The sequence below is a fragment of the Nannobrachium achirus genome (assembly GCF_963921795.1).
Source record: "Nannobrachium achirus genome assembly, chromosome: 15".
NCBI lineage: Eukaryota > Metazoa > Chordata > Actinopteri > Myctophiformes > Myctophidae > Nannobrachium > Nannobrachium achirus.
The window spans coordinates 34,572,146-34,587,515 of NC_137822.1; the positions used below are offsets into that span (position 1 = coordinate 34,572,146).

The 15,370-nt window shown below is 44.3% G+C and overlaps 1 protein-coding gene across 1 annotated transcript in view; it reads right to left on the reverse strand.

The window, feature by feature from the left end:
* pcsk5a (proprotein convertase subtilisin/kexin type 5a) overlaps window positions 1-15,370 on the reverse strand; it is a gene marked incomplete at its 3' end in the record, with an annotated part of 97,072 nt that overhangs the window by 62,733 nt on the left and 18,969 nt on the right. Inside the window, exons 6-12 of the mRNA XM_080743582.1 lie at window positions 15,066-15,166; window positions 14,854-14,957; window positions 14,119-14,239; window positions 9,206-9,397; window positions 7,883-8,178; window positions 5,233-5,335; window positions 434-624 (exon numbers count right to left, since the gene is read on the reverse strand). Of these exons, the coding sequence (XP_080599708.1) occupies window positions 434-624; window positions 5,233-5,335; window positions 7,883-8,178; window positions 9,206-9,397; window positions 14,119-14,239; window positions 14,854-14,957; window positions 15,066-15,166 (1,108 nt within the window). The remainder of the gene's footprint in view (window positions 1-433; window positions 625-5,232; window positions 5,336-7,882; window positions 8,179-9,205; window positions 9,398-14,118; window positions 14,240-14,853; window positions 14,958-15,065; window positions 15,167-15,370) is intronic.

A 15,370-nucleotide genomic window follows, 5' to 3' on the forward strand; every position in this document is an offset into this window, starting at 1 on the left:
GGATTTTTTTGTTTGAAAGCTGTGAACAAACTGCACAAATCCACTCCAATGCAATCCAGGATTGCATTGGATTTTTTAGAGCTCATTCTTCTCTGTTTTTTTCCCATGCATGAGGTGTGCAAGGTTTAATCATGGCTAAGTTGACGAAAATAAGGCTTCTAAAATGCTTGGTAGCCAATAGCTAACTTCAAGCTAACTTCATCCTCTTCCTGTACATGCACAAAGGAAAGTGTTCAGGCAAGTCATGGCTGCAGGGCTTCTGCATATACCAGCATATCTCTATGGGATTTTCTATGGCCACTGGGCGCCCTCTAGTGGTGACTAGGGTGGCACTAAATGAGTTAAAATAGAACAAATAAAGCTAAAACAGATCTCGTCACACACAGTGAAATGTAGAGGTATATTGTCCAACCCAAAACAATAGGGATCCAACCATGGTCCAGGTAGTATCCGTCGCCACAGCTGGCCACACAGGAGCCTTGGTCCTCCATCAGGTGCTGGCCGGGCAGGCAGGACGTGCACTGGTCGCTGCGGCTGCCCGTGCAGCTCTTACAGGAAGAGTAGCACCTCTTGCACCGCCGCCGGTCACCCCAGAACCCCACGGGACACTCTGACACACACGTCCTGCAGAGAGAGAGAGAGAGAGGTAACACAATGAATGTGGCAGTGGTGTAATGCAGTGTTTCTCAACCACTGTGCCTGGGGACCTTTGCCCCTGAGAAGGGTCAAGTGTGCCCCTTGAAACTGCTTGAAAGCCAGTATTGTATTTATCATTTAAAAAATGATTTAAAACTAGTGAAAACAGACAATCTACAAGCACACAACGCCACACAACGCCTCGCACCGCAAGGCGTTGTGTGCTTGTAATCTGCTGTTTTCACTACTGTTGTGCGACAGCCTTGTATGATGATGCAGGGCTTTACTTTGCGAGGAAACATACACATTTGAAACTTGGAGATACAAGGTTTCTTCCCGACATTGACGAGATTTACACCCCTGTATTATGTTGGTGTGCCCATGGATTCTTGGGACATGAAAAGTGTGCCCACGTAGAAAAAGGTTGAGAAACACTGGTGTAATGCAGTGTTTCTCAAACTTTCACATTTCAAGGTCTCCCCTTAAAGGAGTAGAGTTCACCCCCAAAATGACTGTTTTTTTTTCCTATTGATTACTCAAGCCAATAATAGGATTCTGTATTTGTCACATTCCTAAGACTAATAATTTGATTACAATAAATTCACCCCCATTGATTACGGATGGGGACCCAAATGCATTCGGATCCCCATCCGGAATCAATGGGGGTAAATGTACTATTACCAGTAAGACTCCCTAATCGGGAGATAAGCGACCGTAGGTCACTTATCTCCACAAATAGGGCAAAAATGTGTTTTGCCAAAATCTTCCTGATCCATGTTGATGACATGAGTGTAGACATACTGTGTAGTGATTTTCGTGATTTTAGGGCAAAATCTGTAGGAGCAGTGTCCAAAAATGTGTTTTTAAAAATCGGCCTGGAGGTGGCGCTATATGGGAGAGATTCATGTTGATGGGATGAGTGTAGACATACTGTGTACCGATTTGCGTGATTTTAGGGCAAAAATTGTAGGAGCAGTGTCCAAAAATGTGTTTTGCAAGAATCGGCCTCATGGTGGCGCTAGAAGAGGGCCATGTGAGAAATGAGGGGTGGGGTCTCCGCGCCGGCAAGGCGGACAAATAGGTACCGGCCCCGGCTGTCCCGGTCGCTCCTAGCCGGAGTTACGGCATTTTATGTGAGCTGCAGTGTAGGGGGTCCTCCACTGGGGGCGCCACCACTTTTGCATCCGTTCTGGAGCACCAGGAGTCGGTGGTCCCCGGGAATTCCCCGTGAGCAGCCCCGTTGGGGTGGTCATTTGGTCAGTTTAGCACATTTGGTAATTTTTTACATCTGGGGGTCCCCCAGGGACCTGGGGGTCCCTGGAGCTCCGGGGGTTTGGCATGGATCGGGGCAACGGTTGCGGAGATATGAGCAGGGCAAGAGTGTGACGTGTGAGGTGTGACAGACAGACTGACGGACTGACGGACTGACGGACGGACTTACACTTTGTGCAGGGTTTGATAGTAAATGCGACCTACGGTCGCAATCAATAGTTGTCAATTGTTGTCTTAGGAATGCAACAAATACAAAAAATATTATTGAACTCAACTCCATGGCACGAGTAATCAATAGAAAAAAGAAATTATGGGGGTGAACTACGGTATACTCCTTTAACTCTGACTGAAATGGAACCAAATGAAACCATCTGGGTTCATTTGGATCCATTTGTACACTGTCAGAGTTTATTACAGACTTGTATGGGTCAATTTAGACCCCCCCTAAAGGAACCCACAGAGTCTGTGGAATCCACTTTGAGAAAAACTGGTGTAATGTAAGTACAATATTTGCAGTATGTAATGCAGATATAATGCAGGAACTGCTAATGCAGTATGCAGTATAGAGGGTAAGCGCAAGCATAAAGTGAATGGAAAATCGAGGGGCAAAGTGAGTAGCAAAGTGAGTTTAACGTAATTTAACATCATTTCATGCAATCAGATACGACTTTTCTGTTTGGATGTATGGGCTGTCAAGGCCAGAGAGTAGTTTTTTGACACGTAGGCATTCAAGCATTACTTCCGGGTATGATGATGATGATGATGTCACGCGCATACTAGGGCATTCACGAATAGTGAATATTTATCTGTGGAACCGAGTCACATTAAATGTAATACCTACTATTCCAAATGCTTGTCAGGGTGGGGGTCCCCAGTTCAAATATGTTTATTTTGGGGGTCACGGCCTAAAAAGGTTTAAGAAACCCTGGTACAGAGCATTAACAAATTCATCCACCAGGGGTATTGACAACTCATTCTTATGACTTCCTATCTAGCCAAGCTTTATAAACTATATATTTTTTAAAGAGAGAAAAAAAAGCGAATATTCGACTTTGGTGAACGACGTCGAATAGTGACTTTGATATTCGAATATTCGAATATTTGGTGAATGCCCTAGCGCATACCCTCTATTTTGGTGCATGAAGAACATTTTGCCACTACTTTTGTACTTTTACTCAAGTACATTTTCTTTACTAGTCTAGACATTTAGTTGAGTGAGTGTTTCTACATTGCAGTAGGCCTATTAATATTTTTACTTGAATTGAGTACGTTTTCCACCACTGCTCATGAGAGACTAGAGTGCTGCCATAACAAAGTGTTCAGTCATGTGCATTGATCAGCAGTCCCAGGTGTGTGCTTCTGCGTGTGTGTAATCATTATTGAGGAAGGTTTAGTCCAAAGCAATGGTTCTCAAAGTGGTGTCTGGGGACCCCCAGGGGTCCTTGAGGGGGTTCCAGGAGGTCGTCAGCCCAAGCAAAGTGAGTAAATAATATAGGTATCTACATCTATCACTCTCTCGGTCTCTCATCTCTCTCTCTCTCTCCTCAGCTAGCTTGCGGTCTACTCTGAGAGGCGCTGGCTGTGTGAAAGTTAGACCTTTGATTAAAATGACTGCAATGTCAGTTGGGAACATCTGTCTGGGCAGCATACACACTCATTCTGGGGGGACAGTCTGAGGGAGATGATCTGTGTGTATAGCTCTGGACCAATGAACACACCCTGGCAGAGCCACTTCTTAACGGTGACAATGAATCGGCTGAACCTCGCATCAAGTGCTCATATTTCCGACAGTTCCTCCCTGTCACAACAAAGGTGCAGTTTGACGTGGAGCTGCAGGGGGCCTTTTTCTTGTCAGAGCTGCCCGGTCAGAGGGAGCGAGAGGAGAACACTGTTCACACTGTGGAGAAAGACCAGCTCATATCTGGTCCTTGTTGAGAATGGGACTAAAGATGGCCATCAAATACTTTCTACCTTCTACTAAAGAAACAAGAGAAAACTGTCCATGACACCAGAACAGCTTCAGTGTTTGCCCCATGTTCTCATGAACAGCAATGTCCCAAGCTGGCACGGGTAAACGTATAGTACCCTGCAACTTCAACCAACGGTTCCACCCTCTGCCTTTGGCGGGGAACCCTGAGCATATGACGGAGAAGTTCAGCTACTTGATTCTGACCCGGAAAGTACAAGTGGCCCTTGGAGAAGGTGGTCCGAAAATAAATACGAAGCGGGTGGCAGTGTGCAAACGTGATTGACATAACGTGAGGTTGATTTCTTTATTTACGTGCTCCGAAAGTCGCTCCTATATTCGTCCGAAAAAAACGCAGCAGTGTGCAACAACCTTTACAGAGTGATCCAGAGTGATCATAAATGTTCTGCCATTGATACTGGAATGAACCCTCAAATGGAGCTAAGCAAAGACTGTCAGTGGACCAGAACATCTACTGTACACCTGAGAATGAAACTATCCAACTTCAATGTTCACTTTCATTGCTGACTCGTACTTTGGCTGAACAGATGATGATTCAAAACAATTCTGCTGAAATGCATTTGGTTGAGAAGAGTTACAAGGAGTTAGCATATATCAGACTGAGAGCGATATATTGGACAGATGCTATCCCCTATAGGGATTGACAGCTAAGTATACCACAGCAGATTCTACTGTTGGAAGGATAATCTTGCAAACCACTGGACTGGCCAACACCAACGCTGACTACTGCAACAGTACTTCCTTAAGTTCCTAACCAGTAGACCAAGGAAGTAAAGAACCTCAGGACCACTTTGGAAACAAGTGTTCATTGCACTTATAATTTGTAATCCTGGATTTAAGTTATGTGATTATACTTGTATATCTGATATAAACTGAGCATACACGGACAGAGACAAGATGTGCCGTTGCTCATACTAAACTGCGACCTTTGGTCGCAAATAAAATAGGGCCAATGGGTTTAATATTAAAGTAAACATTTTCAATGAATTCATTTATATGGAGGACAAGCTCTTCGGATGAATGCATGATCTAATAGCTCAGAACATTTCGTCACTGTCGGGCAGAAACCTCGTATCTCCAAGTTAAAATGTGTTTTTTCGTAAGTTAAAGCCCCACTTCATCACACAAAAGAGTCACACAAAAGTAGTGAAAATAGCAGATCTACAAGCACACAACGCTTGTAGATCTGCTATTTTCACTATTTTAAATCGTTTTTAAAATAACCCCAAAAAAGGAAGGTTTTGGACATACAAGGATTATCCACCCGACAGCGAGGATTTACGTGCCACCGCATGATGATGGCTCTGCCTCTGTGTGAGGTTTGTGACGGCTCTAACCTTGTGCTGTTCTTGAACTTGAGGAAGAAGTGCAGACACGTGACACACTGCTGGGCGCTGGGCCCCTCGCAGCCATCATCGCTGCATTCCGGGTCACAGGGTCCTGGAAGGGCACAGAGCACATGCATCATCAGCCAATCATCCCTGCATCGGCATGGCAACAACAGCATCCAAAGTGAAGTCAGAAGGGAGAGTGTTTTTTTGCAGGTCCTTCAGTCCGAATGTATCAAAAAAGCAACTGGGTTAAGGCAGCGGAAGCTTGTGATTGGCTGCACGGAGGTGACGAATGTCGGGGGGACAGAGACACACCTAAACCTAACCTTAACCCTAACCCTAACGTCAGTAAAACTAACGCTGGTGAATGCTAACCTGCCGACACTGGTGAATGCTAACCTGGTGTATGTTAAACAGGTTGGACCAACGGTGCCTAACCCAGTTGCTTTTTTGATACACTCGGACTGAAAGACCTCCCAAACTCTCCCAAAGTTAGAAGGGGTCACGGTGGCGCAGTTGGTAGTGCTGTCGCTCACAGCTAGAAGGTGGGATCGTTTCCCGCCAGGGACGCTGGGGGCGTGTTCTCTCCTCCGCGTCATCAGTGCCCACACCCTAGGTGGTGGTGGCAAAAGGGCCTTTCTGGGTGAAGTTTGCATGTTCTCCCCATGTCTCCAATAGGGTTAGCCTGACTTCCGTCAGATGGTGGCAGTAGTGCGTAGCGCCCTACTTTACCGTCTGAGTTCTCTGGGTAGAGAGTTGATAACACTCGTAAAGCCCCGGGCCGGACCAATCAGCGGCAGCTACGGGCGGGCTCTGAGCGGCTCTGAGCCAATAGAGTCTGATTGCAGACCACGTGGAAACCCAGGAGGCGGATTCTGGGTGTAACGTGATGCACACAAGCCAATATGAGTGGTTGGAGTTGGCACTCCAGACTGTGATAGACAGACGGCCCCATCCAATCACCTGCTTAGCAATTCAAAAAATGTCCCGCCCCTTACATCGAGTGTGCCGGAGCAGTACCAGATGCTAGTAGGCAGAGCGGACGCACTGCTACTATCATCTGGCGCAGTCAGGTTACAATAGGGTAGGTACCCTCGCAAAAAACATGTAGTAATCCTGGTCTCTATACTGCCTCCCCCTGGCCAGCCGGGGCGCCCGATGGAGGGGAAAGGAACTGGTTGTTCCTTCCACGCACTACCTCCAACCAGGAAAACTCCCCCCTGTCGGGTGAAAAGAAGTGACCTGGACTCCTCATGCATAGAAGGAAGCATGAGGTTCAGTCCGTTGCTCTCCCCAGGTTGGCAGAGGGAGCGTAGCGCCCAGGATTACATTAGATAATTGACACCGGGTGAAAAATGGGTTACAAAAATCTCGGGATAAAGAATGTAAGTAAAAAAAAAAAAAAGAAACAACGCAATGAAAGCCAGGGGGTAAAGAGGACCAGCAGGACCCCCCCCCCCCCCATTCCCCCCAACTCAGGTCAAATTAATTCCTAAATGGTCTACTCTAAACTGTTCCAAGAAGTACAATCAATCATTGTCTTTGTCCAGCTGTGATGATATATGACATGATGTGATATTCACTGAGTGCTGCGTGGATTGAGCTGGAAGAGGATGCTGCTTTGCGGTACTGTGAAGGTGGAAAGGTTAGCCAACAGTAGCCTATTTCTAAACATTTCTAAACATTTAAACATTTTCCAAAAATGCCTTGTGACCATGGTTGGGATTTAAAAAAAAAAATCTAATTAATTAGAGGCTTTGTAATGAATTAATCGCATGTTTATAATCGCATACTGTAGATATTTGACCTGAGAATCAATTTATTTACAATTAAAACACATTTTGATATACAAGTGAACCAATAAGTGAGTTTTTTTTTCTAAATTTCCCATCCACTGGGCCAACCAAATCGTTCCCATTGCGAGAACAGGGGTTTGTTGGTTTGTTGTCTGTTGGTTGGTGCACCGGTATTATCGGTAGGCCTGAAACTGTGAGAAAGGTTCCGTTTGTGGTGCAAAAACTGAGTGTGATTAAAATGCGTAATTAATCCTGTTATCTAAATTATTCAATTAATTCCTATTGCGAAGCATTATGTGCTTGTAGATCAGCTATTTTCACTAGTTTAAATCATTTTTAAAATGATAAATACAAAACGAATGGTTTATGTATACAGATCCTTCTCGAAAAAATTTAATATTGTGTAAAAGTAAATTTTTTGTTACAATTTTTAATTTTTATGGCATACAGCTTATGAATATCAAAAGTCCATATTTCAAATATTACAATATTACACAAGACCACTCAAAACAAGGATTTATAATAGAGAAATGTCAACCTTCTGAAGTCAGAGTTGCTTGAAGTCCAATGGGAAGTTTCCAAAGTCGGTTATGATTTGGGGTGCTAGGGCATCTGCAATGCTTTTTTACAAAATATTCTAATTTTTCGAGAAGGATCTGTATATCAGGCTCAGGGGTGTCAATTGGGTATGGCAGGGGTATGCCAAGTTTAGCTGCACTTGCTGCCATATCCAGCCCAAGAAACCGTAGAAACCTGGTAAAAAAAACGTCCCAAACCAGATTTTTTCGCGCATGAGGACTTCCATCTTTGCCATACCCTAGCTTTTGCTGAACTGACGCCACTGACCAGGCTTTACTCACCGCTGTACTCCTCAGCGAGGTCACTGCTGCTGTCCGGCGTGGTCTCCACGGACCTGGCCTGTTCGTGACGCATGGATGCATAGGGCTGTTCCTGACGCATGGCTGGATAGGGCTGCTCTGACGTGCCGTGAAGCACCAGGGTCCACCACTTCAGCCTCCCCGCTTCCGCGTCGTTTCTGTCCGCGGAGGGGGTGTCCCGGATCTCTAGGGTCCACTCGCCCCGCGCCTCCTCTCCCCAGCAGTGTGTGGTCATGAACTCCCAGTCCTTAAAGCCCTCCACAGAGTGGTCCAGAGGCCTGGAACCAAAAAAACATTGCAGCAGCACTGTCACCGCACACCATACTCTCTGAGGCCCGTAACGGTCCATTTGGTTCTAGCAATTTAGCTGGGGGACCCCCTGGGAGAAAAAAAGTGGTGTAAAGCAGTGGTTCCCTAACTTCTCAGGTCGAGACCCAAACAAGAGATTAGACGTTTGCCTGGGATTAATTCGTGGAATTTCTTAGATTTTTCTTAGATTTCTTTCATGAAATTTAAAAAGATAATTGAATTTGCTTTGAATACATGGATTTTTTTCTTTCTTTTTTTTAAGAATACTGTATTAATTACGGTCACTATTGTGACCGGTGGGATTAAATGGTTTAAGATCAATTTCAAGAAGAGTGAAAATAGCTAATCTACGTACATTGTAGAGCTGCTATTTTCAATGGATGGAGCCCGCGACATGGGTTCAGTCAGCATAACTCGAGTGGGTCAATGCGGTTGCATTCAGTTTCTGATACAATGCTACTACGCCAGTCTTGCGTCACAGGTGACGTGGCAGTCAGCTGATCATTGCCAACCTACTTAAAGCCTGCTCAGTTGTCTCTTCCTCCTGCCTTGCTGATTGGCTGCTGGCTTGCTTGCCCCCACCGCCTCCCCAGCACCACCAGTAGGCTCTGCTGCTAATTCTGTTCCCCATGGGGGGTGTTTATATATATTTATATCTCCCTGCTCCTAATGGTTATTGATGTTCTTCTGTGCTACGCTGAGCAGGGAGAGCAGAGCCTGACGCCAAAATAAATGTGTCATATACACACTTGCATTACTCATTCATAATAATAATAAACATTGTATCAATCCTTATCGTGAGTGATCTGACTGAACTATACTTACGTTTTTTTTAAACATAGGGAAATAGTATACAGTATCACATTGTGAGCTTGTAGCCGAGCTTGTCGGCTATTTGAACTACTGGTATTAAAGAACTATTTTTCAAAATACTAAAAAAAGGTTTATAGGTAAGGCGCCGGCGAAAACGGGGCCCTACATGTAGCAGTGTGTCACCTGTTAGCGAGCAGCTGAGACACGGTGCCCGAAGGCGAGGTGAGCGTGATGGAAAGGTCGCCGCGGCGGCGCTGGTGGGCGATGGTGACGCGGACCACCACGTGCTCCACATAGGCCACGTGATGCAGGCTGTTGGCAGCGCAGCCTGTGCTGGTGTACACCGACCTCACCACGGAGCCATGGTGGATGGGCCTGGCATCAGGACACATGCACACAGAGGGAGGGAGAGAAGAGGACAAGATGAGAGACAGTGTGAAAATAGCTGATCTACGAGCACACAACGCCTCGCGATTGTAGATCTGCTATTTTCACTACGTTAAATCATGGCTATTTTCAGCAAAAACTGAGCATAAAGTCAGATAATATACCATTTACAATTTAGGCATTTAGCAGACACTCTTAACACATTGGCCGCCATTTTAACATTGACTGTTTGGCTCTCCTGCCATTTTGTTTAATGAAAAAATTTATAATTTTTTTTTATATTGACATTTTTCCTAAATTCTGTATTCTTTTGACAATGTCCTACAGTACCTGAAATGAAACAAGACAACCTCTAGTCTCACCAAAAAATAAAATAAATAAATAAAAAGCTTTTTTTTCTATAGTTGCAGCCATCTCAAAATAGCCATTTTTGACCAAAATCCAGCTATAATTGAAAAAACTGGAGATATTTACCTTTTTGTGATCGATCGCTTTTCAAGTGGATAATTCAGTTGATATTTGAATTTATGGCGTCAGGCACTTATCAGATAAGTGTACTAGTGTAATAAGTGTAATTGTGTAATAGGACAATAACTGGAATAGTGTAATAGGGCTGTAATAGGTCACCTCTTGCCCTTAGGGCGTCATACTGACTTCACAGAAATAGAAATAAGCTTTTTACCTTTTATTCAACATTCAAGTGTTTTATTTTGCACAGATCACATTTTGACACACACACACACGCGCGCACGCACGCACGCACGCACGCACGCACGCACGCACGCACGCACGCACACACACACACACACACACACACACACACACACACACACACACACACACACACACACACACACACACACACACACACACACACACACACACTTATAACTTATAACTTTATATAAGGCAAGGCCTATGTGTATAACTGTAAATATGTTCCCCATATTCAATTGTTTTTATTTATTTGTGGCACTTGCTTTGGCGATGTAAACGTAGCCTATGTTTTCTCATGCCAATAACGTTCCTTTGAATTGAATCGCTCTCATGCTCTGTTGATTGATGTGCGCAAACTGCTGGCTGCATGGCCTCAGTGGCCTGTAGAGAACTGATTGGGACAATTTGCCCTGCTTGTTGCTGATCCGTTCTGGGTCTATACCAGATGCGGAAACGTGTCTTGCATGTATCTGAGTGTTACATAACCGGATACAGTAGGCGGGCTTTAGAACAGAGCACACTCATTATAGTCTATGAGCACACTGCTGCGATGTGCGATCACGCTAGATGGTTCCAGGAGCGCTGCACGTTTAGACGTTCTCTTCTCAGGCTGCGCGCTCGTGCACGGCGCGCCTCAAATGCACATGCCTGCATGCGCGCGCGCATCGCGCGTGCACAGCAGGGAAAACCTAGCGAAGCTAAACAGTAGGCCTACTTTGGAAACAGCTGCCAAATGATGATCGTCGCGTTTGCTTTTTCTTACTCGTTGAAACGATTATCGTGCTTGTGATGCGGCTGATGCGACGAGGCGTTGTGTGCTTGTAGATCTGCTATTTTCAGTACTTTTGTTACATGGAGTAAGGAGTTATATGGACCTTGGACGCGACCCTTTCATCAGACTGGAATATTATCCACCAAAACAACAGTACGTTTAGGATGGAAACAGAGCTGCCAAATGATGATCGTCGCGTTTACTTTTCTTACTCGTTGGAGGACACTCGTGAAACGATCATCGCGCTTGGGATGAGGCGTTGTGTGCTTGTAAATCTGCTATTTTCACTACTTTTGTTGGAGTTATATGGGCGCGACGCGTCGCTTTTCTTCAGACCAGAAAAGCCTGACCGAGGACTTCGCCGGGGGGTATTTTCTCCTCTCCTCTCCCACGAGCAGGGCTTGAAGATCGGATTGGTAGTCGAATGGACCACTGCATCAGGTGATTCTATGTGTTTGTACTGTAGTGGGTTGTTTGGCTCAGAGGCTGAGGATCTGTTCAAATGCTTCATTATTTTATACTTTTGCTATTGAAAAATAGCAGATCTACAAGCTTGCAGCGCGACACTCGTTGCCATGCTGTGAGCTTGTATATATCTATTTTTGAAATCCCCCTATGAAGACAATTCGCCGCAGTGAATCCTTGTACCCACTGGGTACAAGGATTCACTGCGGGCCCCCCATGAATTTTCTTCATAGGGGGATTTCAAAAATAGATATATACAAGCTCACAGCATGGCACCGAGTGTCGCGCTGCAAGCTTGTAGATCTGCTATTTTTCAATAGCAAAAGTATAAAATAATGAAGCCCCTTCCACCTTGGGCCCTAGTAAATCAGACTCAGTCCCACTTTTCCCTTGTGACGCTCCTGCTGATCTGATCTTCTGATCTTCGTTGTTGTGTGGCTGCCTGGGACATAATATTTTGTTGTCGAGACTTTGGGGGTTATGATGAAGCTGTGTGTTGTTGGCCAATGAGGCAGGTCATGGCTTTCCAAGTGAACATTTTACTGGATTTTGTTTGATTTGTGCAAAATGGTCTCAGATCCAGCTGCTCCGTTTGTCGCTTCTGCCAGCCCCTTCACCAGGCATGTACACATAGACATCAAAGGGGGCTTGAGCCCCTGCCCCTGAGGGCTGCATTCAATAGAATTGTCCACCAAAAGGCCCCTTTAGAAATGTCAGCCCCTGCCTCTCTAAATATTCTCTGCACATCCCTGCCCCACATCCTTCTACATGCGTGTGCCCAGTGTGTCGCTGATTGCACTCTGCGGGCTGCGCTCTGCCACGCTAAATGCATTCACTGTGGTTTATTGGGAGTTTTATTCATTTCTATTGAGATTTATACGTTATTACACTCTTGTTTTCAAACACACTTACTTTGATGAGTGATATCTTTGGTTCCTTATATGACAGAAAGCTCAAACTTTTTAACGGGCTGCAGAAGAATGTAATTAAACATTACATTATATAAAAGCAAATTCTCGGGACTATTGGGCCTGGCGGGGAGCGACATTGGAATTTTCTCGGGACTATCGGGGGAGGCGGTCAATGTGTTAATCCAGACTGATTTACAATAGCAAGGTAATAGTACATCAATACAGCAACATCAATCTATCTAAGAAAAACTTAGGTAGACCAAGTCATAAAAAACAAAAAGTAAATTTAAAATGCTATCTAAATTACGTGTATGGTCATTGAGGGTAGGCAAGTGCTACGTTAAGTGCTATGGGCTATGGTGGAGTCTGAAGAGGTGAGTCTTCAGACCACAGCGGAAGCCAGGGAGTGAGTCTGCAGTCCTAAGTGCGACATGGAGTTTATTCCACAGTTTGGGGACCAGGAGGGTGAAGAGTCTAGGACGAGTGGATCGTTGTCCTGGAGTTTTTAGCGAGGGTTCTGTCAGCATCCCTGCGTTTAGCTTATCTGAGTGAACGGGTGGGGTATATTGTTTTAATATTTTTATATTATCCAGAGTTTAGCATTGGCTATTCAAAAATAGCATGCCTACAAGCTCACAAAGTCGTGCTGCGCTTCAAGCTTGTACATCTGCTATTTTTGAACGGTTTGGGAAAATCTTGAAAGCACTGCTGTTGTAGTGTAGAAGTCATTAAGTAGAATCAGCCTCAGGTCTCAATGGGTTAAACACATCAAAATCACGCCAAACGTACCACACTTTATCAAAATGCTAGTCTGATGCTGGCGTTCTCACTCAGATTTCATAATACAGGTCCATTGTGCCATAAGCTTATCCTCCCACTAAGTCCCATGTATATATACAGTACATGCATAATATACATGTATATAACCCCCCCCCCCCCCCCCCCAGTGCCAAAGATCAATGACTCTGGTCATTTACATCGCATGGCAATTTGTCATACTATGCAAATGACTGACCTCTTTTTACACCATTGGACATGCTGACAAAATGGTAGAATAACCGTGTCTTTGTTTGCCTGCTACGGCATACCAACGGCTATCGTGTATGTACAGTAAACAAACTAAAATGAAACCTCTCTTTTTTAATATCTTACTGTTTATCACAGTTTCTATGCTGCTGTAGTGTCCAATTTTTATTACGCTTATGTAACTGTACACCAGACATAACAATAAAGAATCTTGAACCTTGGGACTTACTTATTGAAGAATTAATACATCTATTTCAGAATAACATTTTGATTACAATTTTGGGCATTTAGTCCAGAGCGATTTACAATAAGCAAGGACAACACAAGGTAATGAAAATGCATATAAATAATCATCAAGGATCATAGGTAAACCAACCAGATCAAATGTGTTTGTAAGTTCAATAACAATCACAAATAGATGGATATATGTATCTCAATAATGGGAAAAAATATATATATTTTTTTATTGTTTGGGGGAATTCAATTCAATCCTATTGAAGTAAGTCTGACAAAGGGCCCACTTGTAAAAAAGGCTAGTATGCCGCTTTTATGTCCAAACATCATGCAAATCGGTACACATCTCTATAGTCATTAAACAAAACAGGTCTTTCAGATTTTTCATATTCCAATCTGATTGCCTAAGGAACGCTGTGGGTTCCTTTATGGGGGTCTACCCATACAGGTCTGTAACTCTAACAGTATACAAATGGAACCAAATGGACCCGGTTAACGGGTCCATTTGGTTCCATTTGTATACTGTCAGAGTTAAGGGGAGAGCTTGAAATGTAAAGGTTTGAGAAGCAGTGGGTTTACAGCACCTGCTCTGTTGGACGGGGGCCTCCTCCTCACACACACGCTGCAGTGGGACCTGCTTCCACCGCTCCGCCTCCTTCACCATGCCCTCTGCATCCAACAGGCCGAAGCCATACAGGTGACTCACTGACACACAAGGAATGCAGAGAATGTTAGAGAGGCAGGAGCTGAAATTTCTAAAAGTGTCTTTTGGTGAAAATATAAAAAATGTCATGTCATTTTAGAGCTATTAAAAAGTCCTTACATTTTCACTTTAGAAATGTACAGATACCCTCTATAGACTTAAACTTTATGTTGGTTTGTTTACTGTTGAGAGAGAAAACCAATTGTATTTGATGTTATGCTTTTTCTGCTTTTGAAATTGATGTTCCTAGGTGATCCTGGATAAATTACTATGTTATATCCGTCTGTCTTTCAATGTTATATGAGATACATAAAGTGTGGTTCCTGTGGAAATAAGCCTTGGCTTTCTAGGATCTCCTTTTAGTTGACCTTGTACCAGTGATTGACAATGACAATGGTCATGAAACTGTACCTTTTTCTATTGCAGACTGCTAATAAACTCTTCAATCAATCAATCAATCAAAAAAACAATGGTGCACGTTAAGTTAATCATGGGGACCCCCCAAAATAATTCGGGGGTGAACCACTGGATTATCGGATTATATATTTTTTATAACGGATCAAATCGATATACTGTAGTTAAATTAACCGTTGCGCCCCTAATCCGGCATCATTACCCTTGTATCCAGCTCCGTTGACGCGCCAGTCGGGAGCGCTTAGGTGAGCCGCCTGCGACGTCCTCACAATGATGTGCTGAACATCCCTCCATGTGAGCACCGGGCTGAGACAGGGTCAAACAGACAGAGACAAACCCATTGATCATACTTATTGATCGCTAATGTGGTTATGTATTGATCTGCTGTGTGTGTGTTGGGGGGGAGCTGGTTACTTGGCATCCAAGGCGAGAGCGATGATCCCCGCAGCTATGGGGGAGGACACTGAGGTCCCAGAGTGGTCCTTGTTACAGCCCTGTTTCGGGGCCAACGTGACCTGGTGGAACACATAGAATAAGAATCAGTGGCGTGAAGGAACTATAAGTGCATTTACTCAAGCAACACACCTTAGTAAAACTTGAGGAGGTATTGTTTTACTTAAAGGAGCTATAGTCAACGTTTTCATTGTATTGCGCCCGACACTTTGTTTACATCCTAGTCTATAGACTAGAATGTAAACAAAATGTCGGTCTGACAATGG